The following is a 27960-nucleotide window of genomic DNA, read 5'->3' as shown; positions in this document are numbered from 1 at the left end:
CAGCAAGAATCCTTTTCCCAACTTTTTTGGTCAATTTTTTTATTTTTAACTTTAACTACATTCTAATGGTATTCTTATTTACTAATAAATAACTGGTCTTAAGTTTGATTTTCGCCAAATGCAAATTTAAACCACATTATTACTACCCTATTGTGAGGCTATGCGCATCCCATCCCTTAATATCATTTGTTAAAAAAATTAAAAAATAAAAACTAGTTTACACTTTTACATCCATTGATTAAAAAAAAAAAAAAACTTTTAATTTAAGAGCATAAGTGGTAAACATGACATCTTCAATTGTTAATGATATATCTTAAATTATACAACAAGGACATCTGGTCATCTACTAAATAAGTAAATATTCGTAGCATCAAGTCAAGAATCTCAAGATCAATGCCACTCTATTCCTCCCAATGTGGTAGATCCGACTCCTTCCCACACCTCATTCAGTCCTACTTCTTCGTTGTCAATCCCCTCCCGGTCGCAGTCCCACCACCCACGCCCGCTTGCATCTGTCATCACCACCAAAAAGAAGGAAATAATATGTGCAGCTTCACAAGAAACATGAACAAGTAACTGTTTCCGACTCACAGATTATGTAGCAGCATACTCACAGTGATTATAAGCAGGCCCTGGTTTCTCCTTGCCTATGATCAAGCTCTCATCCCTTCTCCTTTTCTGGTTCGGTTTTGGCGTTGGATCACCTCCTAGCACTGTGAAATTCTTTCTTACAATGGGTTTGTAACCACCACCTAATTCAAAGACAAAGACGAGGTGAGGGGAGGGGAGGGGAGGTGGATCAGATTTATAACCCAATACATAAGTTGATTGAGTAAACAAACGTTTTAACTGCCTGCAAAAGTTATGTTTCCTGCTAGATGTCAAACAACCCAATGCAATGCCTATTGTGGTGTATATGCTAACTACAACTCTACTTGCAATTTGAGACCCTCAGCTCATCTCTCATGTTTCTACTTTATCTCACAAACTTGTCCCTCTCTTGAATCCAAATTTCTGGGCCAATGCGTGGCACTTATTATTATTTTTTTCCCTTCTCAAGAAGTATGATAAAATTACAGAAAGAGAGACAAAAAGTCTATTAAAGATATGAAATCCAAGTCGATTCCAGAATCTAAGAATTCCAACGCGAAAAGAAAAGACATGCTGATGATATGGAAATCCCCTGAACCATGCTTGATGTAAGTAACGCATGTTGGCAAATATCCACAAACATTTCTACGCAGAAACAAAAGCACTCATCAACTGATAAAACATTCATGGAATGTTCTGCCAGATTGCTACTCAATCAGATACCAACACAGAGAAACTACTAGATCATTTCTACAATTTAACTTTATCCCTGCGACTAAAATTTGAGGCAATTAAGAAATGTATAAAACTGAGAGTCAGACCTGCACAACGTACGGTGGAAAGTCCAAATGCATATCTATAACAATAACTCATACATATGCATCTCCTGTAGTGCATACAGACAAGGAAGTACTGCTCTTAACACCTTGGCTACACCTCATTTTACAACTCCCCACCCTTTATGTACACTTCTCCAAGCAAATTACCATTGCAATCATTTTATATTGGTACTTATTTTAGAAGTAATGGGCACAATCACATTTCATAAACGTTAATCGCGTTCTTGAAATGTAATACACTATATGAATTAGCACCTGAAGAAATGGAAAACTTGCCAAACTCTCTTGTTGTGCTTATTGGTTCTATGAAGAACTAAACAACCAAATTTTATACCGTATTAAGATCTAGCAAACATCACCCCAGTCCTGAACAAGAAATAGTCTTTTGAGTTGGTTGAGTTAGGCTGTTTTAATAAGGTTTTCAGTTTTCCCCCAAGATTATTGCAACATAAAGAAACAATTCAGTTTTCAATTATATTTCTCTATGAAGACAAACCAAAAAAATGATCATCAAGAGAAGCTTAGTTCATTCTATAAGATCTAGCACCAAGAAAAGTTGAGACACGAAAGCAAACCATCAAAAGGGTTCCTCCTTTTTCTCGATTCTTGAACTACATCTTCATTAGAACTTTCAACTTCACCAGCAGTGGATGGACCTACAGAATGTCCTTTTCCTAGATCAGTATGGTTGAAAAGTTCGAGAGCCACTAAAGCAGCAACATGGTTCTTCTCTGCTTCCCCTCCTTTCTTTGCCCCAACTTGCTCGTCAACGGCCTCACTTGAATCTCGTGACCCAAATACAGATGAGAAGGGCCTTAACCTTTCCTAAGAATTAAACCAATTTCATTCAAACCCCAAATTTTAAATCAAAACAGGAACCTAAATGCACATCCTTTTTGTTTTGTTTTATAGACCCACATGCTACATCCAACTCCTGGAACTACCTAAAAGGAAATAATCAAGTTCCAAACTTTCCATTGTCAGCTCTAAATTTGAGAAAAGGGAAGTGATTTCAACACACCTCTCTTGTTTTTAAGCCGTTAGATTGAACAATCAAAGTAGAATCAACGAGTTCAAATTAAGACGGGTGTGTAGAAGGTCAAATAGGTGTGTCTAAATCACTTCTCAATTGACATAATTTAGTAATTTTACAATACGACTATTTGACTTTGGCAACTTAAAGTTGCAATTTTTCATGTAAGTACGATTCACTTGGGTAAAATGTAGCCTGCAAGATTCCTCTTTTGCTTCTAATAATAAGAGAAAACAGTAAATCCGAACAGAAAATATAAAACCCAGTATCTGATTTGTCTCTCTCTTTCCCTCACAATTTTCTCAGCAACCAAACAGAAGGTAACAAACGGGTACCTTTACTATGGTGGATTTTGCAGAAGTCCGGCGCAGCTGTTTCTCTGAAGAGTCTGAAAGCGGCACAGTGTAGCCTTTATCTGGATTTTCTTCTGCAACATTGGCCCTAATTCCATGCAAAAACAATTGTATCTAACAAAAATCAGCTCCGATTTAATCGACAAAAGAGAAAAATGTTGGGTTTGGTGACTTTTCCCTTACGGCGTTTTTGAGCAAGACGAGAATAATGAAGGCAGTGAGCGCTGCCCCGCCGCCCTAAATGCCACCGGAGCTTTCTTTGACCTCATTTCTACGCTAATCTTCTTTCTTCGGGATTTCCTCTGCTTAGTTCGGCATTGGAGCTTTGGAAAGTGATATTCTTTAAAAACCCTATTTTTGAAGTTTTGGCGGCAAGGTTTCAAGTTTTGGCGGAGGCTTTTCAGTTTCTACTAAAATCACATCGATAATATTAACATAAAATGCTAATATTGTTATGAAATATAGCGTGAATGTCACATATATGATTGTATAAGGAAGCAAATTAATATGGATGTTGACAACAACCATTGAAAGTTTTAGATGAAAAAGTCTTAGGGAGATGAAAAATTTCCTTTATGTATGTAAAGTGTTGTCAGATTTATAAATGTTTGTTTGTTCCTCAATACAACACACAAGATCAAAAGTAAAAGTAATAATATCAACCTCCCTCCCTCTCTTTACCAGCATCCTTTGTAAGTTTAAATCTCGTGGTATTATTTTTACACTGGACCAAGATTAATAGATGTGAGAGTTATACCTCATAAGAGTTTTTTTTTTTTTTTTGCTTAAACAAGTGATACTATCTACATTAAGGGAGGGAATGGGCTTAGCTCGCAATAGATTAGCAATAATATGGTTTAAATTTGCCTTTGACAAAAATCGAACCTAAAACTTCTCACTGAAAAGGAATATCATCAGAATCACTAAACTGTAGTAGTACGTAACTATACTTCATCAGAGTTAGATACGTTGCACTTGCACCCAATTATTAAACTCATCCTTATCAGTTTCTAACTTTTTCTGGCCCAATAAGAAACGAACTCAAAATTTCCGGCTCAGAAGGCATATTTACCGTGTAATTGGAAAATTCAACTATTTCGTTATACATTACAATTTCCTTTTTCCCGATAAGAAAAATGTAAAAGCTTGCATTGGGCAGTGCAGACCGCAGAGCTTTGTTTGTCTCACAATCTTCCTTGTGCCCTCCCAAATTTTGGTCTGGTTCTACCTTTCTTGTGTCTCAAGTCTCACAACCCAAAACTCATTTATTCATCAGTAAACCGAACCGTCAACCCCCAACTTTTGGTTTCTCGATCGAATCCTTTAGTTTCCTCCGAAACCCACATTCGAATTGACGATTCCTGAAAACCCAATTCATCAAAGAACGGCTATGGAGCCGGTATTTTCTCAGCAATTGCAAATGCAAGCCTACGCAACTCTGAGTTCGAACGATGTGCTGCCAATGGAGACGCTCCTTTCTCATCTCTTCAGCCATCAAGAGCCCCAAAAATCTCAGGCCTATAGCCTTCTACATTGTTGCAGAAAGCACTTCCCGGATTTGCTTTTCATCAAGGTTTTCTTTGTGATTAGGAACGGGCCTTCCGCAGAGATTCGCACCAGGTCTGCACTCGTTCTCCGGTTTGTGCTCGGTGACCTTTGGCCCAAGTTGTCTTTGAATGCTCAAATTAACCTTAAAAATTTATTTCTTGTTCGCCTTCAAGAAGAGGGCTCATTGCCCATTTTGAGGATTCTCTGTCTCATTGCATCTGAAATGGCAGTGGAGATTTCTAGGACTGGCGATGAGTGGCCGGAGCTCATTGACTATTTGTTGATGTCTTTTCAGTCGGACTCCGAAAGGTTTCAGCTTTCTGCTTTGTGGGTGTGTGCTTTTTTCCCAAAAGTGCATCGTCCTGTTATTTGTGAAACTTTAGCTCCTAGCATTGAACCTACCCACTCGGCATTTTTGCGTATGTTGAATTCGGAAAATGCTGATATTCAGGTTGCCACATTTGGTGCTGTGGTTAGTTTGATTCATTTGTTTTCGAATTCATTAGGGCGGAATTGGTTTCATGACCTTTTGAGAGGGATGATGGTTGGACTGTTTAATTTGTTAAGTCACTTGAAAGAAGACTATGCTCGCGGGGCTCTCAAGGAGTTAATAATGTTGGTAATGGAAGAGCCACAACTCTTGAAGCCATACCTTAACGAACTAGTACTTGATATGCTTAAGATAGTAGACAGTGAACAAGTGACAGAGGGAACCAAAGTGTTTGTTCACAAATTCTTGCTGACCATAGTAGAAGCAAGCCATTTGGCACTTACAATGAGGGGACTACCACATCAGACTTTGGTTAAACTGCTGGCAGTCCCAATGAAACTGCTTCTCTGTATAAATGATGACTATGCAAGTTACAACACGGAAAGCGAGCAGGCTGAGAATGCTGGGAAGATAGATCTTGGAATTGCATACCTGACAAAAATATCAACTGCCTTAGGTGAAAAGACAATGACCCCCATAGCTTTTGAGTTGTTCTTGGAGTACATGGATGCTTCCGATTGGAAGAAGCGCCATGCAGGAATTTCTATGCTAGCGGTGATTGCAAAGGAGTGCTCAGAGGAGATGGTAATAGTTCTATGACTAGTTGATTGCTTGATTTTTGCCTACTGGTATTCAGAAATATTAATGTGATACGGTACTGTACTGCAGATCATCTAAGTATGATGGTTAGTTGGTTTACATGAGTTACCAACCAGTCTTAAAAACCATAACTTGTTTTTTTATATGGTTCAGTCAACTAACATTGTGTGTCGGTATCAATAAAAGACGAAGGAATGATATACACACCATATACATTTCCTGGTTTGTGCATTTGTCCTGGGACTGGGGTTTAAGGTTTGTTAATGATAAAGCTAGATTATCTCCTGTTAGCCTGAGCTATTTATAGTGCACAAGCTTGTGTTAGTAAACTTAGCACGTGGTTAGTAACTCAGGTATCCAGTACCAGTTATTTCCTCATTATATGCGATCCTTTAAATCATCAATATGTCTCAATCCATTCCTTTAGTGCAGGTACTGATGAAAAATTATTTGGAACAAGTTACGACCATTATTTTGAAATCATTCCAAGATCCCCAGTCTCAAGTTTGTTGTGCAGCTTTTAATTTTATGCAACTGCCTATAATCCTGATTGAGGCAATGCAGATTCTTCATCATTTGAGGATTGTACCTGCACTAGTTAGTGCACTTGACCAACATTCGATTCCAAGATTAAAGGTGCGGGTTTATGAATTTACTATCTGTTATGTTATTTTGTGATTGATTACTTGCTCAGTTTTTATCAGTAATGTTTTACATAATTGTGCCTCATCTTTGCTATATCTCTCTACTCAATTTTGATAGGCCAAGTTCCCCTGTGCTTATTTGAACATGGTTGTAGTTATGTTTTACGTTTTACCCTGGCATGTTTTGTTTTGAGTGGTCATATTGGTCAGTTAGAGTTTTGCTTTTGTTTTCCTCCTTAAGAAGTATTTGGGTTGCCAGGAATTGCATATGGAACCAAAGCCTATAGCAAAATTAAGATGGATAGAGTAATAAACCCAAGGGTGGAAAATGTGTAAGAGGATGCCTGGAGGGACAGTACGAAAATCTCAATTAAGTAATAAGAATTGCTGGTTTATCAAATTTTAATCCAAGGTACACCTTCTTAGTTAAAAAGGTTCCTGAGCCACAATTTTTAAATCACACTGTTTACCCTACAAAGAGGCAGAACTTTATTTTCGAATGCTCCTTTTCTTATTTTCTGACTACCTAACCTAAAGGTTGACTGTGAACCGAGAAGCTATTTACCCTAGTATATGGAGCTTAGCTGATAAACAGAAAAGCATATATGATGCATCATGCTAAACAAAATATGGAACTTTTCGTTGCTGTTTCAATGTTATCCACTCAGAGCAGTCTTCCATTGTGTATTGATATCAATGTTTTAAAAGGCTCGCCTCAGGGCGTGCATAGGCGTCCTCTGAGGCTAGGCGTGAGGGTTGCCACCTCTGTTTTGAGGGAGTGGGCGGAAGGCTTCACCAGAGCCGCCTATGCGCGCCTTAGGGTTTTTTTTTTTTTTTTTTTTTCTCCACACTCCCAAACCCAAATTTTGGGTAGGATTTTAATTGCCTCATACCTCTTCCTTGCACTATCGTCTCTCTGTCTTTTTTTTTTTTTTTTTTTTTTTTTCTGATTTTTTTTTTTTTTATATAATGGATGTGTGTGTTATCTACGTGCATTGTTATATGTATGCTTATTGTGCTTTTCATTCTCTATTTTATATATATATATATATATATATATATTATATAATATATGTATATATTTATGTGTGTATATATATTTATAATATATGTGTGTGCTCAGGGTGATTATTGATTAATAATCTTCTTCTTCTTTCTTTTAATATAATATATATGTACGCTCATTGTATATATTAAAAAATTTAGGTCCCATGAGGCTTCGCCTCACGCCTAAACTGGGCTATCCCTCAGACGCCTCGCCCACGCCTCACGCTTTTAATACATTGATTGATATGCAATGCTTGGAAGAGACATTACTAGGCCAGTAATGCTTGATGTTTATTTGCTTGTATTACTGTAGTTCTTGCCTTTACTGTGAACTTGCTGCCTAATCTGATCAAATATTCCTTCTTTAACATCTTCATTCATACATTTGTCTATGACATTTTTTTTTCCCTATTACTCTTTGGTTCTTGAACTTTGAAATCCATCCAGACTTTCTTTTTTTCTTTTTTTCTTTTGAAATGCCCCATTAGTTATTGACTTGTAGGAAACAAGTATAGCTGTTGGTCTTAATCTACTTGTTTGCATTCAGGAACAAGCTGCCTCAGCAATACAACACTTGATAAAGAACGTTTCTTCGGATAGTTTAAGAATGCACATGGACTTGGATGCTATATTGAGCAAACTGCAGAAAGACCACAGGTACTTACTCTTTTTCTCTAAAAGTAGTCCCATCCACGAGACCATTGTACAATTCAATTTGCAAGTGTTAACTTTGTTGCACCGGCACTGTACATATATCATGTGTGTGTTTCTGTGTGCATGTGTGGTGTCCAGTAATTAGAACTTAAGTTGAGGATTTGTATCTTAGTTGTTAAATTATATATGAATGTTTGAGGTGCACAGTGGGGTCCTAATTTAAGTGTTCTCAAAAGGAAAACCCCCTTGAACAAGTAGGCATTGCGATTCATAAAATCTATTGGATCATCAATCATGGGCAGCATTTAAAACATTTATGAAGTCTTTTGCTTCCCCATTAGACATTAACAACTGAATTTGTGTTTAGTGGAGAGGTTAGTCCTTCATAATAATGTCACTTACGATGCCATGATAAAGTTTTCTATTTCCTGCGCAAAAGTTTAGGGCCCATTTCGATTTTAGTGTTTTGGTTTTCATTAGTTCTGAAGCACAAAAAGTGAAAACCAAAATAAGTGAAATGGTTCTCAAACGGTCCGTTACTGAATCAGTTATCTCAACTGCATATTTAATGTAAATGATGAATTTGTTAACCAAGATATGGTCGAGACAATGAGGATGAATGAGTAGCGTACCGTCTACTAGGGTAGGGTAGGTGACTGAACTAGCATAACTGAAACTTACAAGAATGAAGTGAATGCCCTAATATAGCTCATGTTTGAGGTTGGTTTTGGAGAAGTTGTAAAATCTTAAAACCATAGCCTTTTGTTATGCAATTGGAAACACATTGTTAAGTCTTTTTACTTTAGAATATGAAAAGTTGAACATTATTCCTTGTGATTTTGGGTTTTCATTTACCTTATTTTCCATCCTTTCTCAGGCTTATGTAGCGGTAAATACCAAATGCGCGTTTCTTTCTTCTCCGTCCTGAAAGATGAGCAGATGCCAAGTCTCAGTTTCTTGAAAGAAACCCAACATGCTCTACTACCATGTCATCTGCTATCTGCTCTTTTTTTTTTAAAGAAAACTAATGAAAAAAATTTGAAAACTTTGAGTTTTATTTAACAATAAAAACAGAAAGTAAAGTGAATAGTATAAAGATTAACTTTTTAGTGTAACAATATTGTTTTTCGTTAAAGTGAACAGTCTTGGACACTTTTTCTTTTTTCTTTTTCTTTTGTCAATTGTCATGGTTTAGATTACCACTTTTTGTAATAGCTGCTTTAGTTTTATGCTTTTTGAGAATGGGCTTTTTCTTCTTTTGAGCCCCTTTCATTTAATTTCAAATCTTTTTTTCAAACAAGAAAGGTTTCAGTTGATTTTATACTTGTACATCAGTTCGACATACGACGTAACAATTGATGGATGCTCCGGAGCATAAGAAAGAGATTTTCTGTACTACTCCGGAGAATCGAATACTCCAAAGTATCATAGAATTTTTGCTGTTTGCGACCGTCCCAACAAAAATTTTAAAGCCTTTGAGTAGAAGTATCTTGTGCATTCATCCTACTACTCACTACTGTAATAAAAACTAACAAGCATATTTAGCTCCAAATAAGGGTTCACTCAACTCTTCCGTACAACAAACAGCCACTGTTGTAAGCAGGAAAAAAAACATACGAAAAACAATTTTAAAGGAAAACCAAATTAAAGAAAGTACCCTGTGACGAACTTAATATTCAGTTTAAACCACCATTTACTCCCGCATGCTACTATCGTCTTCCCCATCTTCAACATCGTCATTGTCGGAGTCACGAAGTCTGAGGTCATCAAGCAACTCTTCAAGTGGGACAGAAGGTGCATCTTCCCCATCAGTCATAGATGCCATCTCTGACGGTTGGTATTCTTCATTCTTGTACAGTGACATGTTAAACCTCATCTCAGGGTTCTCCTCCAGATCCTTCAAGAACTGTTCATATTCCGACTCCACCTTTTCTTGATCTGTTTTATTTTTATCATCAATCTCCATACCAAGGGATTTAAGCTTCCAGGGACGAGGCTTCCCACGCTTCTTCTGCCGCTTTTCTTCGTAGCTCTTCTTTATTAAGATTGCATCTGGAATGACCAGACTCCTGTACTTCTCTAGTTCATCATCATTGCTGTTAGCCCCGTACATGTCATAACCAAGAGCATAATCACCGGGGCTTAAAATATGGCCAAGATGTGTTTTTATGTTGAAAATAGTGTCATTCTTCCCAAAATCAGACACGCGAGCAACTTGTGCATCAGCTAGAGCATATCTTGAGCCACCAACATTAACTTCAGGGGCAATAATCTCCATATCAAGCACTATATACTCCACCAGCTCCCTGCTTGTATGCAGAGACTTGAAGGAATACCTCCAATACTGATCAGTATCCAAGAAACAATGCCTCAGGGTGAACGGATCAAGCAAAGCAATACTATTGGTCACTTTGGTGCAAATCACGAGAGGACCGAGATTTCCCAAACTAGACCTGACCTTGGGAGGCAGACAAATCAAATCTTCACGGCAAATGGGGCTTATTTCAACAGAGAATGTATGCTTATAATTATAATTGTTACTTTTAGAATCATGGGAAACAAGCTGTTTGTCACTGCGACTCCTTACTGGAGCAACTTTGCCCACAAATTCCACAAATTTCACACCATGACTTCGGTTTGAGAAAAAGAAGTCGATACCTTGTTCCATCTGCTTTATCTTTATAGCACTAGCAGCAGCACCGTGCTTCAGGATCAGCTGTTCCAGATAGAAAAAAGTGCGCCTGTGAGAAACATGCTGGCGGAGTTGCACAGATGCAACCCACTGGTCGGGGTTTGCCTGAACCCTTGAACAGGATTCGCACATATGCTCTTGTTGAACATACTCAACAATATATGATTGTTCAAGTATTGCTCCATTAAGAACCTCCTTCTGAACTTTCAACTTAACCTTGATCCTCTTGGAGTGAGGTTCAGTCCAAATAAATTCGGCATGCACCAACCGAACTTTATTCAAGTTCTTGAGTCTCTTAACGCAGAAGGTCAGCAGCTCCTTCGACTCCAATTGGGCTTTGATCCAAGTTCTTGGAGGCTGCAAGTAGCACTCACACTCGGGGCAATGAACAATGGTGACATGCTTCTGCAGACCTTCTGTAATATCAACTTCAGAGCGCAGACACTTGACACACATATTGGCAGCGTTTGGTGCCATGGGGATACCGCATTTGCAACATAGTACGCTGCCAACAGTCTGATGAACCATAAACATACCTGCGTCCTCAGCCATTGCTTCCTCGGCCATTGCTGGTGAACGCAAACACAAAAACAACAATTATGAGAACCAGATTGCTAGTATTATGTCATGGCAAAGTTTGAAATTTTTTTAGCACGAACAGATATACAGGCAGAGTATAAACAAACCCATTTATGAATTCTGAAAATTTTTAAAAATTCAGAATAAAAATTGTTTCTTATTCTCACGAGTCGAGGCATTAAATTTAGTTCATAAAACTAAAGATTTCAGGAAAATTAATCCACACTATGATCCAATTAAATAATATAAAAAAATCATTAACACGAAAATTTCTATCCAACTCCAACCGGTAAATCAAAGGAATATCTAAATTTGCAAATAACGCACGATTTCATAATACAAGATAAATCAAAGGAGTGTATAAATTTGCAAATAACAATAGAAATGGAATCCATTAGAGGCGGATGACAACGAAAACAATGAAAGAGAATAAATAAACAGCACAAATCCATTGGAAACAAACTCTTACCAGCAGAATATGAATGAAGCAACTGCCGATGAAAGACCCTAAAGAGAGAGGCGACGGCGGGAGTGATATGAGAGAGAGAGAGAGAGAGAGAGAGAGATGAACGAAACTGGGTTGGGTTAGGGCTACACCGCTACAGATATCAGCCGCGTAGGCCTTCCGCTTTCCTAATGAGAGATTTTTATCGCTGACGTAAGCGATTAGCTCGAAGCCTCAACAAAACTCAACACCGACTCCCCGGGTTCGAGTCGCGGCAGCGGAACCTTCTTTTGCAATTATTTACTTTTAAATTTTAATATGTGGATTATTGTTCAAGGAGTCCCAACAAAACTCAACTTGGGCCGGCCTTCTAAAATTCTTGGCTGCGGAAACGTGTCTCGATCATACGACCCCACTTAAATAATAGGAATCTAACCCAAACTTCCTTTTTTTTTTTTAACATCAGATGTCATGGACTTGCAATACTTTGGTGAAATTCGTTTTTGACGATAATCAAATTTAAGATTTTTTATTTACAAGTGAAGAATAATACAACTAGCTCATAGTATAACCCAACCTTGATAATCATGATTTTACAATTTTTACACGAACATAAAATTTTCATTCAAATTTAATATTATTTATACATTGCTTTACACTATGTTTGGACATGGGAATTAAACTTGAAATTTTGACACAAGTCAAAATTTATAAATTGATATGTATCAATTCCCTTGTTTGGATTGATATACATAGAGATTTAGAATTTCCATCTAGAAAAAAAAACTTGGAATTTGAGACCTTCAATTTCCAAGTGTTTAAATTCAATGTAAATAGGTATCATTTCCCAATTTTTATGAGTAAGAGTTTAAAAATAACAAATTTTCTTTTCTTTTAGGTTAACCAAACAACAAATTCACAAATTCTAGAAAATAAAATTCCGTCATTTTAGAATTCCTTAGTAATCTTAAATTTTTTCATTCAAAAGTGGTGTTAGATTTTAGCGTTCCGTCGATGGATGGCTTCTACATGAGCAAACTCTACCGAGAGTCATGGATGATTCCTCTGTTATCTCCCCCTTAATTCATGCCCACCACCTTAATAGAACTTAACCATTCTGATTCGTTTGGGATGGCACCTGGCCAGATGCCACATTGCTTCTACTTTCTAATGATCTGACAAATGTACCCAAAACTAGATCGTACAGATGAAGAGAATGCTACGCAGATAGCAGATGAACATGCTATGAATCAAGCAGTCGGACTGGTAACGATGAAGATGAACCATATCCAATCTATCAGCTTCAAACCAATTTATAAGCAATTGTTCTGGTGCAGCGCCAGCACCATATTATCTCACCAACCTCGACATCACGCATCTAATTTTTCATCATTCATCCTCAACCAAAAGCAAACAACGTATCATATTCATGTTCAGGCACACTACGATAACAGATGTAGCAGTACCACAACCAATCCCTTCACCCTTCATCTTTAACTTAACATTATAAACGTTTCTCTTTCATGCTCAATGTTGTCTCACCATTCTAATGTTTTACATCGAAACAGTCGATCCCCAATCGAAACAGTCGATCCAAATGTTCACCATCTCATTAGACAATAACACAGATTCATACTTGAGACAATTTTTCCCAGTATCAAGATGCAATCTATGCGAACCACTGCCTGCATAAACTGTTTCACGGTGTAAATGTCACCCATCATACCTATACGCGCAGTTACGACACACTTTTGAAAGACACGATCCTCTTCATTAGATTCTCGATAACTCAAAACCCCACATTTTGGGGAACCATTTGATGATCAATAATATCTGTAGCGGTCGGTATTCACAGAACAGTAGCTCAAACTAATGGCACCAAAATGACTAAAACCCTAAACCCTGCTACTACACATGCGTAATAGCCGTTCATGAACTCTCAACTCCAGCTAGAGGCTGTAAGATCAGCAATAATCAGAAATACGATAGTTCTATATACCAATCACTAAACATATCAAGTCATCGCGTAGCGAATCTAAGTAACGATACTCCACAATCCATACGCACGAAAACAGAGCATTGCATTCATAACAAACACCAAGAAATTCAACAGAACAAACAACAAAATCGAAAAATATGATTGTTACTGGTTTTATCAAGTACAATTTATAAATTTGATTTGTAATGTCTCTCAATTGCCAGTTTGCCACTAATTATTGCCGCAACTAAAACAAAAATATCATCACTGACCATGCTAGCAATCAGCAATTCACCTGACCGGGCTATGTGTCTTGCTTGCCGCTAGAACCGGAATGCTGCTTGGAATTCTCCGAGGAGGCGGCGGCATTTCGTTGTTCGGAGCTCTCAGCAGCCTTTTCCTTCTCCAATTCCTTAACAGCCTCTGCCTCGGCCGCCTTCTCGGCCTTGAGTATGGGCTCGTAGTAATCGGAGTGTGCCATCATACATTCCTTCAAAACCGAAGTGATCTCGAAGCATTTCTCCGCAATATCCTCCTTGTTCTTCTCAGCCTCTTCGATGCATTCTTCCCACGCCGTGAAGCTCTCTTTGCACCCGCCGCCTTTCATGAACAAGCAGAACCCACACTCTCCCGCCTCCTCCTCCTCTTCCTCGTCCTCCGCCGCCGCTTCCCCTTCTGATTTTGATGCGTTCTCCGATTTCACTTCATCTTGCTTGGACTTTTCTAATTCTTCTTGCTTGGACTTTTCTACTTCTTCTGCGGTTTTGGTATCCATTTGGGGGTTTGGGGACTGATTCGGAGGTTGGTCTTCTAGGGTTTTAGAAGCTGAATCGGCCATGTAGGGTTTTTGATGTGTTTGGAGGGTGGTGAGTCGGACTCGGTGGGAATCGGTGCTTTATGGTTTGTTCTTGTTCTAGCGGTGCAGGACAAAGTCAGCTCCCACAACAATTGGAAACCTAAGTGGACTCGTAATGTGACCGAACCGGGGAGCCGGGTCAGGCCCAATGTCGGTTCGACTGGATATTTTTGTGTTTGGCAACGTTGGGTGTTGAGTCCGACTCGGTTGGAATCGGTGAGTTGTGCTTGATAAAATACCCCAATTGTCCCATCTCCCATGGAGAGGTCCAAAAGTTAAAAATGATCTGATTGTTAAAAAAATCATCTCCAATATATAGTTCAGCTATTATTGTATGAAGTATGGGCATCAGGTTGGTCAAATGTAGCCCCCTCTTAGCCTTTTTTAAGAGCATAGCTTCTGTGCTACAATAATTAATTTAAATTCAACGAGTATATTTGAAAACATTCAATGATAGCTTAACTAAATATAAACAACTTCAAACTAATAAATTATTGACGGGGTTCAAGCAACTTCAAACTAATAAATTATTGACGGGGCTAAAGCAACTTCAAACTAATAAATTATCTTTTAGTTAAAGATAATATATGAGTATGATCTGACATTGTTCTTCTGCAAATAATCTTTTGTAGGGCTATAATCTTTCGGTTAGAGATGACTTGCCTGCGTGCTAGCCTCAATGCGCACAAGGGTTGTGCTGCGCCTGCAGCCTATGCGCATTCTTCCCTATTCTTTTTTTTTTCTTTTGCAAACGAGGATTAGAACTTCAGTACAAAAGGAACACACTACAATTGTGGATCACAAGATTCGGAATGCATAATATTACTGTGTTTACATTACTGCCACTATGAATTGTACATCACAATGTCCTAGCTGAAGTTGATCTTTTTTCTGTCACAGAGCTTTGCACTAGAAAAGGAGACTGCCAAAAAATGTTACATGGTAGGGGCAAGAGGGCTTTCAATTGCTTGGGATAGTTAACCAATCAAACTTGAGAAACTCGCTGTTTAACTAAGCAGTCAATACTTATATGCCGAACCAATTCTTCAACTTAGGCATTGTCTAACTAGACTGTCACCTTCCCTTGCTGGTTGCTTATAGAAAACTTCGTCTAACCACCCTTGCTGGTTGCTTATAGAAAACTTCGTCTAACCAGATGATAGTCGCCTGTCAACCCAAATATGTCTAATCAAAATGTATTCGTGCTCACAATGTAATTAGTATTTTTTCTCAAAATGTGAGAGGGTTTGTGTAGACCGTTGATTTATGGGTTGGATTAAAAGTTTGTTCTATGTTGCAAACTCTCTTATATTTATAGAAGCAAAATTTGTTGAAGCCCAAGATTGCCAAGTTGTAGAGTCGTAAGAGTTTTGTAGTTTCTCGGAATTATCTGCCAATACTTACAATTATCTTCACCAATCCTTCTTCAAACAAGACTTTGTCAAACTCGCATAAGCTAGGATTCTAAGGTCGTATTTTGTGATGAATTCAAGTCCTATCCGGGAAACAAACATAATCCTTCAAATCTTATAAAAAAAAAAATTCTCTCGATCCTTAGAACCCTACTTCCTTTAGGATTTGATCGAACCATAATCTCATCATGATCTTTGAACAATCTTATTTCTCCTAGAACTTTATTGAGCCATTGGCATCTCACTATTATTGAGCCGAGTAATTTGCCATTGGGTCGAAACTTTGTAGCTTCTTTCTGGGTTAACTCCCTCGGCCCAAATCTAGGATTTCAGGCCCAAACAATTCGATCCTAGAACAATTAGACATTTGGATGCGTACATGAATCAATCACAGGTTTCACCAAGTGGCTGAACTGAAACATGTATGGTGGCTTGACATCAAGGGATGCGTAGACACTAAAAATTTATCCCCAAAACCAACCTATGCAGCTTATTGTCTATCATCTCTCGTCACGATACAATTGAGCGATTGCAAGAACACCGATCACATTATGCATCAATTATGAACAAGGCGGGGTTGCGATTGAGGTTGAGCATAGCGTGATCCTAGACAGTAGACACTGTACAAGTAATAGAAGGTAGACCTCCACAAGGTCGATGCAGATGTGCAGTCTAACGGAAACTAGTGATTACAACTGCAAGAGCGTCATCATGGTGGAAGGAATTGAGCTTAGGCCCAAATAATGACGACTGGAAGAGAGCCTTCGCATTGCTCATCCTCTAGTAAGTGGTTTAAAAGGATTGGGTGGTAATCATATATGTATAGTTATTACTACGCACGAACAGGAAACGTGATAGGGAAGTAATATAAGTTTACATCAGAATTACACTACAACTAAGAAAACAATGCTAATTAACCGCAACGCAAAGGAATTTTTTACATACATAAAAAAAAAAAAAAAAAAAAAAAAGATGAATAAATTACATTATCACTCCAGGTAGTCTTCTGTCACCACGTTAATCTAACTTTAATTAAATTAGTTACGTAAATACTAATTTGACTATGCAAATTGAGTTTTGATGTATATATACACACACACATTCTGGATCATTACAGGTTCTCCCAAGTGGCTGAGCTGAAACTTGTATGGTGGCTTGAGATCAAGGGATGCATAGAGACGAAAAATTTGTCCCCACGAACGACGTATACAGCTTACCTTGTCTATAAGCTCCCCGAAGAATCCAAATGGGGGTTTGATGGAACGCCGATTACGTTGCATATCGTTTACAAACAAAGAGAAGTTGCAGCGGATCATACCATGATCCTAGACCCTCTAGAAGATATGCCTCGAAATGCTCGGTGGCGTGGAAGAGACGGGTGAACGGAGATTGAGATGGATGAATTCTTCAATGGAGGAGGAGATAATGCAACAGTAGAATGTAGTCTTAAGGGAAACTAGTAGTGACATACCTAAGAGCGGCCTCATTGTGGAAGGCATTGAGCTTAGGCCTAAAGGTGTATGATACATGGAATCAAGATCTCTGTATTCTTCTTCGTAAGGAGATACATATAGGATTACAATTGTGTTACAATAAAAAAGGTAATAAAACTTAATTGCACAGATCAAGACTCTAAAATGTAAAATCCCGAATACTAGATCAAGCAAATAGTACTTATAAACAAAGCACATGACGTTTTGACAAACATGACACGAGTAAGGACGGAGCTACCTTGGGCCTAGGGGGCTGGATGCCCCCACTTAATTTTTGTTGTTGTAAAAAATATACATGCTTGTGCTATTAAAAAGGTGCATCACTCGTTTACTTGTTTGTGACATTAGCATTAACTTTTTTCAGTTGCTATTGCTAACGCTAAAAAAGCATTCTTAACTGTGAAATTTTTGAAGAATTGATCAAGATATTAGATGGGTGATCAATAGATGAATGATAACATGATTATTTTTATAGAGAGAGACATTTGATGGTATTGGTAATGAAGTTGCTATGCAACGCTTTCAAAATATGAAAAGTACACGTCGAGTATACTGTTATATGTTGTATGAAAAATCTTTTGGATTAGTATATAAGTATTTTGTTTAGTAAATTCTTTAGCCTGTTAATTTACGACTTTGTTGTTTGAGGATGTCTTTATCCATACAAATCTCCGGTTTCGTCCCTGGACACGTGTGTGTAAATACAAAATTAAATGTCAATTCACGCCAACTTTGAACTGATTATAGAGCGTGTGAAATCAATCAATAACGGGTAGTAATAACATAGATATTGCTGCAAAGATTTAAAACTACAAACTCTCAATTAAAATCGAGAAATAAGACTATATACAAGCTGGGACAACAAAATTCAATTAAATTGCTGCAACTTATTTAAATGCAAAACCAAATTGAATAGTTAAATCTTATTTAAACCCAACATGCAAGCTTGATTGACATTGATTCAGTACCATTACTGGTGTAGCGTACAAAACTGCAACCACCAATTCACAAAGCTCAAACAATGTCCATCTATCCATTACGAAGATAAAATATGAATGAGACAGATTGAAACAAGGAGCGAGATCCGCTGCAGCCAAACCTAAAAATAGAGAAGCAATTTCGGACCATTCAACTTGTCAGCCATTACCATATTTGGCCTCTCCTTCAACCACTGATTGAACTTTCAACGTCGATCCCAATTGCTCCATCTCCTGAGTCCCAGAATTCCATGTTTCCACCTCCTCCCTCTCCTTTTATACACGGAATTCCAAATTCTCATCTTTGCGTGCGTAACAAGCAACACACGCAATGACATGTTCTAGTTATTTAGGCATGGAATAATCGATCATTAGGGCTTTCTAGCACAATTACATTAGTAAAAACATAGGCATCATCAGGGAGATACAGATATGGCAACCTCATCAAATTCATCAAAGAAATCAACATCGTCATCTCCCGGCCAAGCGCCGAAGGGTGTCAAGTTTGCTCGCCGAACATCCAGCGGACGTGTGATGAGCTTGTCCCGGGACGATGATTTGGACATGAGCGGGGAGTTCTCAGGCGAAAATGACTACATCAATTACACCGTGATGATGCCTCCCACACCGGACAACCAGCCAGGTGGGTCGTCAGGTGCAGGAACAACCTCGGATCCCAAGCATGATGGTCCAGGGCCATATGGACCATCAAGGTTTGGGGCGGAGACTAGGCGAGGGGGTGGTGATGGTGGCAGCGGCGACAGTGAGGCCGCAAAGATGGACAGGAGAATGTCGGTGATGAAATCATCAAATAACAAATCAATACTATTGAGAAGCCAAACTGGGGACTTTGATCACAACCGCTGGTTGTTTGAGTCGAAAGGAACGTATGGGATTGGAAACGCATATTGGTCAGATCAGCAAGAGAACAAGTATGGTCCGGAAATAGAAATGAGCATGCAGGATTTTATTGACAAGCCATGGAAGCCACTCACCAGGAAGGTTAAAGTTCCTCCTGCTATTCTTAGCCCTTACAGGTACTGACTTTTTTTTTTGTTAGAATCTCGGCGGTACGAGAGAATTTTATTGATTTAAAAAAGAAGAAGTTACATCTAGTGAGCTTCTTAATTAACAATTACATTAGGCTTTTTGTGCTTTCGTTTCGTGCCATGTTAACCCATTCCATAAGCTGGTTGGAAAATCGTTTACTTAGCTGATGTGGAACTAACATTTTGCTCGAAACTTGCCATTTTGTTTGTTTTGGCTCTACTTCCACAACAGCCAAGTTAGAAATTTTCTTCACCAATTGGATAGAATGGAGTAAATTGGGACACGAAATAAAAGCAGGAAAAGAAAGTCACACAGTTTCAAGTTCATATAGTGAAAGAAGGATTTTCATCAAAGCACAAGGGCAAGGAAAAGAAAAGGCCATTCAATCATTGTATGCATTAATCAATAACATACATACATTATGCAGGTTACTAGTGGTTATCCGTTTGGTGATACTGTTTTTTTTTATAATATGGCGAGTGAGGAATCCAAACCCGGATGCAATGTGGCTATGGGGAATCTCCATAGTCTGTGAGATTTGGTTTGCATTTTCATGGATTTTAGACATACTTCCCAAGCTGAACCCCATAAATCGTGCCACGGACTTAGCTGCCCTACATGACAAGTTTGAGCAACCTTCTGCGACCAACCCAACCGGGCGGTCTGACCTCCCCGGTGTTGATGTCTTTATCTCCACTGCTGATCCTGAAAAGGAACCGCCTCTTGTCACTGCCAATACCCTCCTCTCTATCTTTGCCGCCCAATATCCTGTGGAAAAGCTTTCGGCTTACATTTCAGATGATGGTGGTGCCATTCTCACCTTTGAGGCCATGGCTGAGGCTGTTAACTTTGCTGAGGTAATTGTTTTTTTTTTTTTTTTTATTTTTTTATTTTTTTGGGTCAAAGAAGTAACTGGCTTACTTATAATGAACTTGCCCCAATTCCACTGAAAGATTCAATTCAGTCAGCTTGGCTTTTTCTCTAGTTTGCCTTTTTGTCTACCTTCTTTAGTCAATGTCGCATTTCGAGTGCTTGGTTAGATCTCCTAATGGAGAAGATGCGGTGAATCAATCAGTATTAGCTAAGGAAAGCATTCGGGAAGAGAGGAAATCTGTCTTTATAGGAAATTTTTCTTTATAGGGAATCTGTGATCTGTAACATAAAAAAAATTCAGATCTAGAAGAATTATACACGTACCTATACATCGTCTGAATATATACATGTGCACTGCAGGTTTGGGTCCCCTTTTGCCGAAAACACGATATTGAGCCTAGGAATCCAGACAGTTACTTTAGCAGCAAAGTTGACCCTACCAAGAACAAGAAGCGGCCTGATTTTGTCAAGGATCGGAGATGGATCAAGAGAGAATATGATGAATTTAAGGTTAGGATCAATGGTCTTCCTGATGTAATCCGCAAACGAAGTGAAATGTATAACTCCAGAGAGAACATGAAGGAAAGGAAGCTTACCAAGGAGAGAAGCACTGGTGGAGGTGGAGCAGAGCCAGTGGAAGAGGAGGCAACGAATGTCACAAAGGCAACGTGGATGGCTGACGGAACACACTGGCCGGGGACGTGGCTCGAACCTTGCGCTGATCATAAAAAGGGAGACCATGCTGGGATATTACAGGTGATTGATATGTATATACATATTAACTAGCTAATAATATTTTGGTGGTGTCGTAAGGAGTAATGCTAGAGGCACAAAAGCAAGTCCGAAAAGTTTGAATCTCAAATGTTGTAAGACGTTTTTTTTCTATCTGTTTCATATTTGAGTGCGTTCAAAACTTTAATCCTAAACATATATACAGGTAATGAGTAAGGTCCCAGACATGGATCCTGTAATGGGTTTTCCGGATGAGAAAAAATTAGACTTCACAGGGGTGGACATTCGAATCCCAATGTTTGTTTATGTGTCACGAGAGAAGCGACCTGGATACGACCACAACAAGAAGGCAGGAGCCATGAATGCCATGGTCCGAGCATCAGCAATATTGTCGAACGGTCCATTCATGCTTAATTTGGATTGTGACCATTATATCTATAACTCTCTAGCTATAAGGGAGGGAATGTGCTTCATGATGGACCGTGGTGGAGACCGGATTTGCTACATACAGTTTCCTCAGAGATTTGAAGGGATCGACCCATCTGACCGTTATGCAAATCATAATACGGTCTTCTTTGATGGTAATCTATATATATATATATATATGTACACACACATATACGAATGTTTGATCAGGGCGCTTTGAGTAATTAATTGAATTTGATAGCTAATGTGAAACTGAAAGTGATGAAAGTTCTTCGATTTAATTGTAAAACAATACACAGGAAATATGAGAGCCCTGGACGGTCTCCAAGGCCCAGTGTACGTTGGAACTGGGTGCATGTTCAGGCGTTTTGCACTGTACGGGTTCCACCCGCCGAGGGCAAATGAGTATTTAGGAATGTTTGGGACGATCAAGGCCCGAGCTCCAAATTACCATGAGATGGAGGAACAGTTACTGTCTGATCCAGACCAAGCGGGCTCAGAAAAACAACCTCTAGCAGATCACCCTGACTTAGGCCTTCCAAAGAAGTTCGGAAATTCACAAATGTTCACAGATTCCATAGCTGTCACTGAGTTTCAAGGACGTCCTCTTGCGGATCACATCTCTGTTAAGAATGGCCGCCCTCCTGGCGCGCTGCTTGAACCACGTCAGCCACTCGATGCTCCCACTGTTGCCGAAGCAGTTGCTGTCATTTCCTGCTGGTAAGTAACATTAAAAAATCATGCTAAAAGAAGCACATTTTTAGACAGCATGAGTCAACACCGCAATTCAGTCAATAGATTTACTAATTCATTGGTGTTTGCGGGCGTGTGAATGCATACGCGCTTGCACACACAGGTATGAGGACAACACCGAATGGGGAGACAGGATAGGTTGGATCTACGGATCTGTGACAGAGGATGTTGTGACAGGTTACAGAATGCATAATCGTGGATGGCGGTCAGTGTATTGTCTCACAAAGCGTGATGCATTCCGTGGCACAGCACCTATCAACCTTACGGACAGATTGCATCAGGTACTCCGATGGGCCACTGGTTCTGTGGAAATCTTCTACTCTAGGAACAATGCATTTCTTGCATGCCGACGCCTCAAGTTTCTACAGCGTATTGCATACCTCAATGTCGGCATTTATCCCTTCACCTCAATCTTTCTGGTTGTTTACTGTTTCCTCCCAGCACTCTGCCTCTTCACAGGTCAATTCATAGTTGCAGGCCTAAATGTCGCCTTCCTTTCCTACCTCCTTACCATCACTGTCTGTCTCTGTCTCCTCTCCCTACTTGAAGTCAGATGGTCTGGCATCGGTCTTGAGGAATGGTGGCGTAACGAGCAGTTTTGGGTCATCGGTGGAACCAGTGCTCACCTTGTAGCTGTCATCCAGGGTCTCCTCAAAGTCGTAGCTGGGATCGAAATTAGCTTCACCTTAACCACCAAGTCTACTGCTGAGGACGAAGAAGACATTTATGCAGACCTTTACGTTGTCAAATGGACAAGTCTCTTCCTAATGCCTCTCACAATCATAATTGTCAACATTGTTGCAGTCGTGATTGGAATCTCAAGGACCTTATACGCAGTGATACCGCAATGGAATAGGCTACTCGGAGGACTATTCTTTAGTTTTTGGGTGCTGGTTCACATGTACCCATTTATGAAAGGCTTGATGGGAAGGAGAGGAAGGATACCTACGATCATCTATGTCTGGGCAGGGCTGCTTGCAATCACAACATCTTTGCTCTGGGTATTAATCAATCCTCCAAATGGTGCCAATTTCGGTGGTGGAAACGTGCAGATCTAATACCAATAACACAATCAAGGAATTACAAACTAATATCAAGAATTTTTTGGTTCGAAAAAAAACTTTCTAACTTGGGGTGCATGCCATTGGCACCCATTGCAAACGTAATTATAAGAACAGCTACTAATGGAGGGCTTATGCAGTGTTAGATAACTGTTCCTACAAATCTCTGTAAATGTTTCAAAGACTATACGTGTTAATATTGTTTCGACTTGACAAAATCCTATGTTGTTCTGAATTCAGTTATGCTGCAAGTTCTTTTGCGTTTTATTCTGTAGATCATGCTTACCATTTTCAATTCTTCCTTTCTTTTTCTCATCTTTCTTCTCCTTTACTGCTTATATTCGTGTTTTTCTTTTCTTTTCTTTCGGGAGGGACAAAGTCATTAGCAGGCATAACTTTTATCCTCCTGCAGTAATATATGGCCTAAATAATTCACACCCCGCGGATGAATGTTCATCGAGGCATCAACATCGATCATGCAGGTGTTGACAAAGAAATCGAAGAACAGGGAAATGATTATTCACCTCGATAGTTAAACTTAAGGGCCAGCGATCGTCATTCTTTCTTTGAGGTTGCTTCCTTCCGCATGGCATTGTTAGTGTTAGTTTTGAGAACCTCTACTCACCTTTCTAAACGTGACTAAGGATTGTAGTCAATTGGGAATGGATTATTATATTAACACGTTGTATATTTTTGAATAAACCCCACATACTTAATACACCCTACATTTGCTTTTTTAATTAAAAATTTAATACACCCCATGTACTTTCCCATAATACCCTCACACCCCACATTCTCAACATAAACCTTACATTTTCTACATACACCACACATTTTCTATACATCCACATTCTTCAAATCTTGCTTGATGTGGAGAGAAGAAAACAGACACTTGAGAGGCGCCAATTGAATGGAATGGATAATTGCAATAATTCACCCTTAAATTGAATGAGTTATATTGCAGTAATTCACCATTGAAAACAATGAGCCACCAATTCTAAAAGTACCGAAGAATTGTTATATGGTTAGAGGTTAAAGTTGATTGCACACAGAAAAAAAAAGCATATTATTAGAGAAGTTCCTAAGAGAGAAGCATTTAGGTAATATGTTTTTCTGGGAATTGTAAATAAACATTAGGCTTAAATCAATCAATAATAGGGCTTGAGTATTATAGTTTTTGGGAAATCACAATCATATATTTGGGACTAATCTCCTTTGAAATCAAAATCAAGGAATAAAATAATCCAGATCACTTAAACAACGCTCATAACTTGGTTAGGGTTTTGTTCAACAATGGAGAGTGAGGGGTTTTGATAGTTGAAGAAGGTAAATAATGCGTTAAAAATGATTTAGGGTGTTTTTAGAAATTTTTTGTTTTTATTTAAACCTAATAAGGTCAAAATTGTCATTACATGATAAGGTACATAAGTCATTTAATATTAAATTTTAATGTGAGATGTATTCAACATTTTGTGAGGTACTAATAAAAAAAGCTATTGGGATTTTAGAGGATTTTAACGAATTTTTTTTTAAGCGACTGATTTTGGAGAGTGAAGCTCAAAATGTTCGGTCTCTGCTCCAGCGGTATGTGGAAGGGTTTGGTCAATTTATTAATTTGGATAAAAGCTCGGTGCATTTTAGTGTGGGGTGTTCACAGGCGTTGAAGGATCATTTATCCCAAGTCTTAGGGATCAGACATCAAGAGGGATTTGGGAAGTATTTGGGTATGCAATCGGATTTTGCGGCCTCAAAGAGAAAGGTGTTCGAAGAAGTACGGAATAAATTGGATGAGAGGATTAATGGGTGGGCGGAGCAACTTTTGTCGGTTGCAGGAAATGAGGTTTTGATTAAAAGTGTTGTAGCTGCCCTTCCTATTTATACTATGTCATGTTCCAATTGCCAATCCAATTGGCTAAGGAGATCGAACAAGTTATAGCTCGATTTTGGTGGCGGGATTAGAAGACGAAAAACGGCGTTCATTGGGTTGCTTGGAATAAAGTTGCAAAAACAAAGGGTTATGGATGGCTCGGCTTTAAAGAGATTATTGATTTTAATTTAGCTTTGTTAACTAAGGTGGGGTGGCGTCTCATTTGTAATCCGGACTCATTGTTGGCTAAAGTCCTTTAGGCTAAATGCTACCCTTCTTCAACATTTATAAACGCGTCGGTGGGCAAGAGTACTTCCTGGGATTGGAAGGGGATATTGGAGGGAAGGAAAATATTGAAGGGTGGGTTACGATGGCGGGTTGGTGATGGAAGGAGTATTCAGAATACGAAGGATCCTTGGTTGCCTATACCGTGGACGTTTCGACCTATTTCACTGTTGTGCGGAAGCTTCAAATATGAAACCAAAGCTAATACGGCAAAATATTACAAGACAAATAATCCAAAAGACACAAGGATTTATACTGGTTCGGCGTAAGCCTACATCCAGTTTCGAGACGACGAGGAAATTCCACTAATATCAAAAGGAGATTACAAATAGAGTTTTAACTCTCAAACCCAAAACCCACATACAACCAATAGCTCTCACTCAAACTAAGAAACAAATGGAGAAGAAGAAACACATATCAAAATCCTTCTCTCCCAAAAACTACACAAGTAGCACCAACATCTTTGATTGAGTGATTACTAACAAAATGGGATTATTACAAATGGTGGGAAGGAGCAGCTCATATTCAAATGGGAGAGCCGAATGCTCTCCCTGGTTTCTCTCATCTGCCGCTCCCCCTTCCTCTCTGTATTCAGCTCAAAACATAAAATGAGCTCCCACTCCCTTTTTCTCTGCAAAGAAAAAACTCTTCCTTTTCTCTAGTTTTCTGCCAAAACCGAACCTCACAGGTGGTAAAGGGAACCTTTTGCTTTTCCCTTTTTTTCTCCCCAAAACAAGGAATGATGTCCACCTTTTTTCTTTTCCTTTGTTTACTAACCGAGAGTGGATGCCAAGTTGGCCATTAATTTGGCCACTATTCAACATTCACTACATGTGGAGATGCCTGGTATGGTTGCCGACTTGATGGCTCACGGGGGTAAATGGAAGCGTGAGATTATTGAACTGTGCTTTAATGAGGAGGAAGCCCGCAGTATCTTAAGCATTCCGCTTAGTCAGTTTGGTTGTCCAGATCTTATGATATGGCATTACACTTGACATGGGATTTATTCGGTGAAAAATGGATATATGGTAGGTCAAGAAATGAGTCGGAATGGGGAGCTTGGAAGGAAATGAGTGGGTCAAGCTAGTACGGCTAAAAGTATGGATATGGTATGGCGAGATATATGGAAATTGAAGGTCCAGCCTAAGTTATGTCATTTTGTTTGGAAGGGGTGTCAAAACATCCTTGATGTGCGTACAAATCTGCAGCGTAGGGGGATTCGCCAGGATACTAGTTGCCCGCTATGCGAAGGTGAAGAGGAAACACAAGTACATATATTATTTCGGTGCCCTTTTGCTCGGGTTTTTTGGTTTGGTTCCCCAAGTCAATTAGATGTTACCTTGGTGGTGGGCGAGGATTTCTTGGCATGTTGGAAGTGGTTATGTGCAAAATATGGTGAGGAGGGGGAGACTAATGACCTCATGCGATGGGTAGTCTGTGGTTTGTGGAGGATCTGGAAGTGTCGCAATAATTTTGTGTTTGATAAGACTGCGGTAGAGCCTCTTGTTGCTCTGCAAGTATTACAGCAACATTGGGCAGGGATGGCGATATGTGATGGGGAACTGGTGAAACAATCATCCCGTGGGCAGCAAGGGAAAGGGACGGGTCTGCAAGGGTGGTTAAAGCCACCTTTTGGAACAATAAAAGTTAATTGTGATGTAGCATGGTGTAGTCATACTGGTAGGGGTGGTTTTGGATGGGTTGTAAGGAATTTTGCGGGCATTTTTAAAGGGGCTGGAGGTGTGGGCAATATCATGTGTGTTTCGGATGGGTTGTAAGGAATTTTGCGGGCATTTTTAAAGGGGCTGGAGGTGTGGGCAATATCATGCGTGTTTCGAGTGTTACGGCGGAAGTGGAAACAGTGAGGTTGGCTTTGCTATGGTGTGTGGAAGGTGGCTTTGAGTCGGTGCAGCTGGAAATCGATTCTCAGGTTCTTGTTGACATGATTCATGGGAGTTTGCAGTCAGAGGCAGTTTTTGGATGGCATTTTATGGGATATTGCTCTGCTTAAAGAACAATTATGTGCTGTTGATTTTCTTTATGCTCCTCGTGCCTATAATGAGACTACGCATCTTGTGACATCTTTTGTCACGCGTGAGGGAGGGTGTTCATTCATGGGGTGATTTTGAACCACAGTGGTTGTTTAATACTCTAACGTCTGATATAAACCTTTCGATTCATCTTTAATAATATACATGATTTCGACAAAAGAAAAATGTACAATTGTAGTCTTTTAGTAGCTCATTATAGTCTGAGAGTAAAACAACCGATCTTTGTTCATACATAATTTTGGTGAAATTCCACTTAAATTTCGTGTAAGATAATAACATATAACATTTTGCACAAATGAAATTTAAGAAAAAGCAAAAGGAGAGAGAATCATCCTTTCAATAAGTGTTTTAGAATTTCCTATTTTTACAATACTTGTGAGGGTACCACACCACTACTCTACCAGTGAGAAGCGGAGGAAAAGGCGGAGGACAAACCAACCCCCCCCAGCCAACTACCACACAACTTTGTCCTGTGTGGCCTTCCCGCCTTGGTCTATGCACCTTTCATATTTTTCTCCGCCATACTAGCCCTTTAGCACACGCCTACGCGTGTGTTAATTGACTTTATTTATTTATTATGTTTATGTATTAGTTTTTATTTTTTTGTTTTTGGTCAAATATAGTAATATTA

General features: G+C 39.1%; 5 protein-coding genes across 5 annotated transcripts; 2 read left to right on the top strand and 3 right to left on the bottom strand.

Annotated features, from left to right (window-relative positions):
- Positions 1-242: 242 nt before the first annotated feature.
- On the bottom strand, positions 243-3126 carry LOC137721861 (uncharacterized). Its single transcript, XM_068460887.1, has 5 exons — positions 3000-3126; positions 2799-2904; positions 2006-2255; positions 615-752; positions 243-512 (listed from the first exon to the last, which is right to left on the bottom strand). Exons 1-5 carry the CDS (start codon positions 3083-3085, stop codon positions 391-393), a joined length of 702 nt encoding a protein of 233 aa, XP_068316988.1. The 5' UTR covers positions 3086-3126; the 3' UTR covers positions 243-390.
- A 1080-nt stretch (positions 3127-4206) lies between these two features.
- Positions 4207-5454, top strand: LOC137723164 (uncharacterized). The gene has a single exon (XM_068462339.1). The coding sequence runs from the start codon at positions 4207-4209 to the stop codon at positions 5452-5454; it is 1248 nt and encodes a 415-aa protein (XP_068318440.1).
- Positions 5455-9321: 3867 nt separating this feature from the next.
- On the bottom strand, positions 9322-11673 carry LOC137722683 (uncharacterized). Its single transcript, XM_068461744.1, has 2 exons — positions 11540-11673; positions 9322-11060 (listed from the first exon to the last, which is right to left on the bottom strand). The coding sequence occupies exon 2, from the start codon at positions 11056-11058 to the stop codon at positions 9493-9495; it is 1566 nt and encodes a 521-aa protein (XP_068317845.1). The 5' UTR covers positions 11059-11060; positions 11540-11673; the 3' UTR covers positions 9322-9492.
- Positions 11674-13642: 1969 nt separating this feature from the next.
- LOC137723537 (uncharacterized) lies at positions 13643-14513 on the bottom strand. Its single transcript, XM_068462738.1, has one exon. It carries the CDS (start codon positions 14329-14331, stop codon positions 13798-13800), a length of 534 nt encoding a protein of 177 aa, XP_068318839.1. The 5' UTR covers positions 14332-14513; the 3' UTR covers positions 13643-13797.
- A 4014-nt stretch (positions 14514-18527) lies between these two features.
- On the top strand, positions 18528-23360 carry LOC137723260 (cellulose synthase-like protein D1). The gene is made up of 6 exons (XM_068462417.1): positions 18528-19268; positions 19709-20138; positions 20515-20910; positions 21092-21467; positions 21612-22032; positions 22169-23360. Exons 1-6 carry the CDS (start codon positions 18664-18666, stop codon positions 23121-23123), a joined length of 3183 nt encoding a protein of 1060 aa, XP_068318518.1. The 5' UTR covers positions 18528-18663; the 3' UTR covers positions 23124-23360.
- Positions 23361-27960: the final 4600 nt, after the last annotated feature.

This window comes from Pyrus communis, chromosome 17 (assembly GCF_963583255.1).
Source record: "Pyrus communis chromosome 17, drPyrComm1.1, whole genome shotgun sequence".
NCBI classification, from domain to species: domain Eukaryota; kingdom Viridiplantae; phylum Streptophyta; class Magnoliopsida; order Rosales; family Rosaceae; genus Pyrus; species Pyrus communis.
This window is presented reverse-complemented; position numbering and strand designations above follow the sequence as displayed.

Excerpts from the sequence above, each read along its gene's own strand:
- LOC137721861 (XM_068460887.1), bottom strand. The coding sequence starts at position 3,085 with ATGAGGTCAAAGAAAGCTCCGGTGGCATTTAGGGCGGCGGGGCAGCGC. Across the intron at positions 2,256-2,798 it reads CAAAATCCACCATAGTAAAG|GAAAGGTTAAGGCCCTTCTC; the intron begins GTACCCGTTTGT and ends TTTAATTCTTAG. Across the intron at positions 513-614 it reads AGGGCCTGCTTATAATCACT|ATGCAAGCGGGCGTGGGTGG; the intron begins GTGAGTATGCTG and ends TGGTGATGACAG.
- LOC137723164 (XM_068462339.1), top strand. The coding sequence starts at position 4,207 with ATGGAGCCGGTATTTTCTCAGCAATTGCAAATGCAAGCCTACGCAACT.
- LOC137722683 (XM_068461744.1), bottom strand. The coding sequence starts at position 11,058 with ATGGCCGAGGAAGCAATGGCTGAGGACGCAGGTATGTTTATGGTTCAT.
- LOC137723537 (XM_068462738.1), bottom strand. The coding sequence starts at position 14,331 with ATGGCCGATTCAGCTTCTAAAACCCTAGAAGACCAACCTCCGAATCAG.
- LOC137723260 (XM_068462417.1), top strand. The coding sequence starts at position 18,664 with ATGGCAACCTCATCAAATTCATCAAAGAAATCAACATCGTCATCTCCC. Across the intron at positions 19,269-19,708 it reads GCTATTCTTAGCCCTTACAG|GTTACTAGTGGTTATCCGTT; the intron begins GTACTGACTTTT and ends TACATTATGCAG. Across the intron at positions 22,033-22,168 it reads GTTGCTGTCATTTCCTGCTG|GTATGAGGACAACACCGAAT; the intron begins GTAAGTAACATT and ends TTGCACACACAG.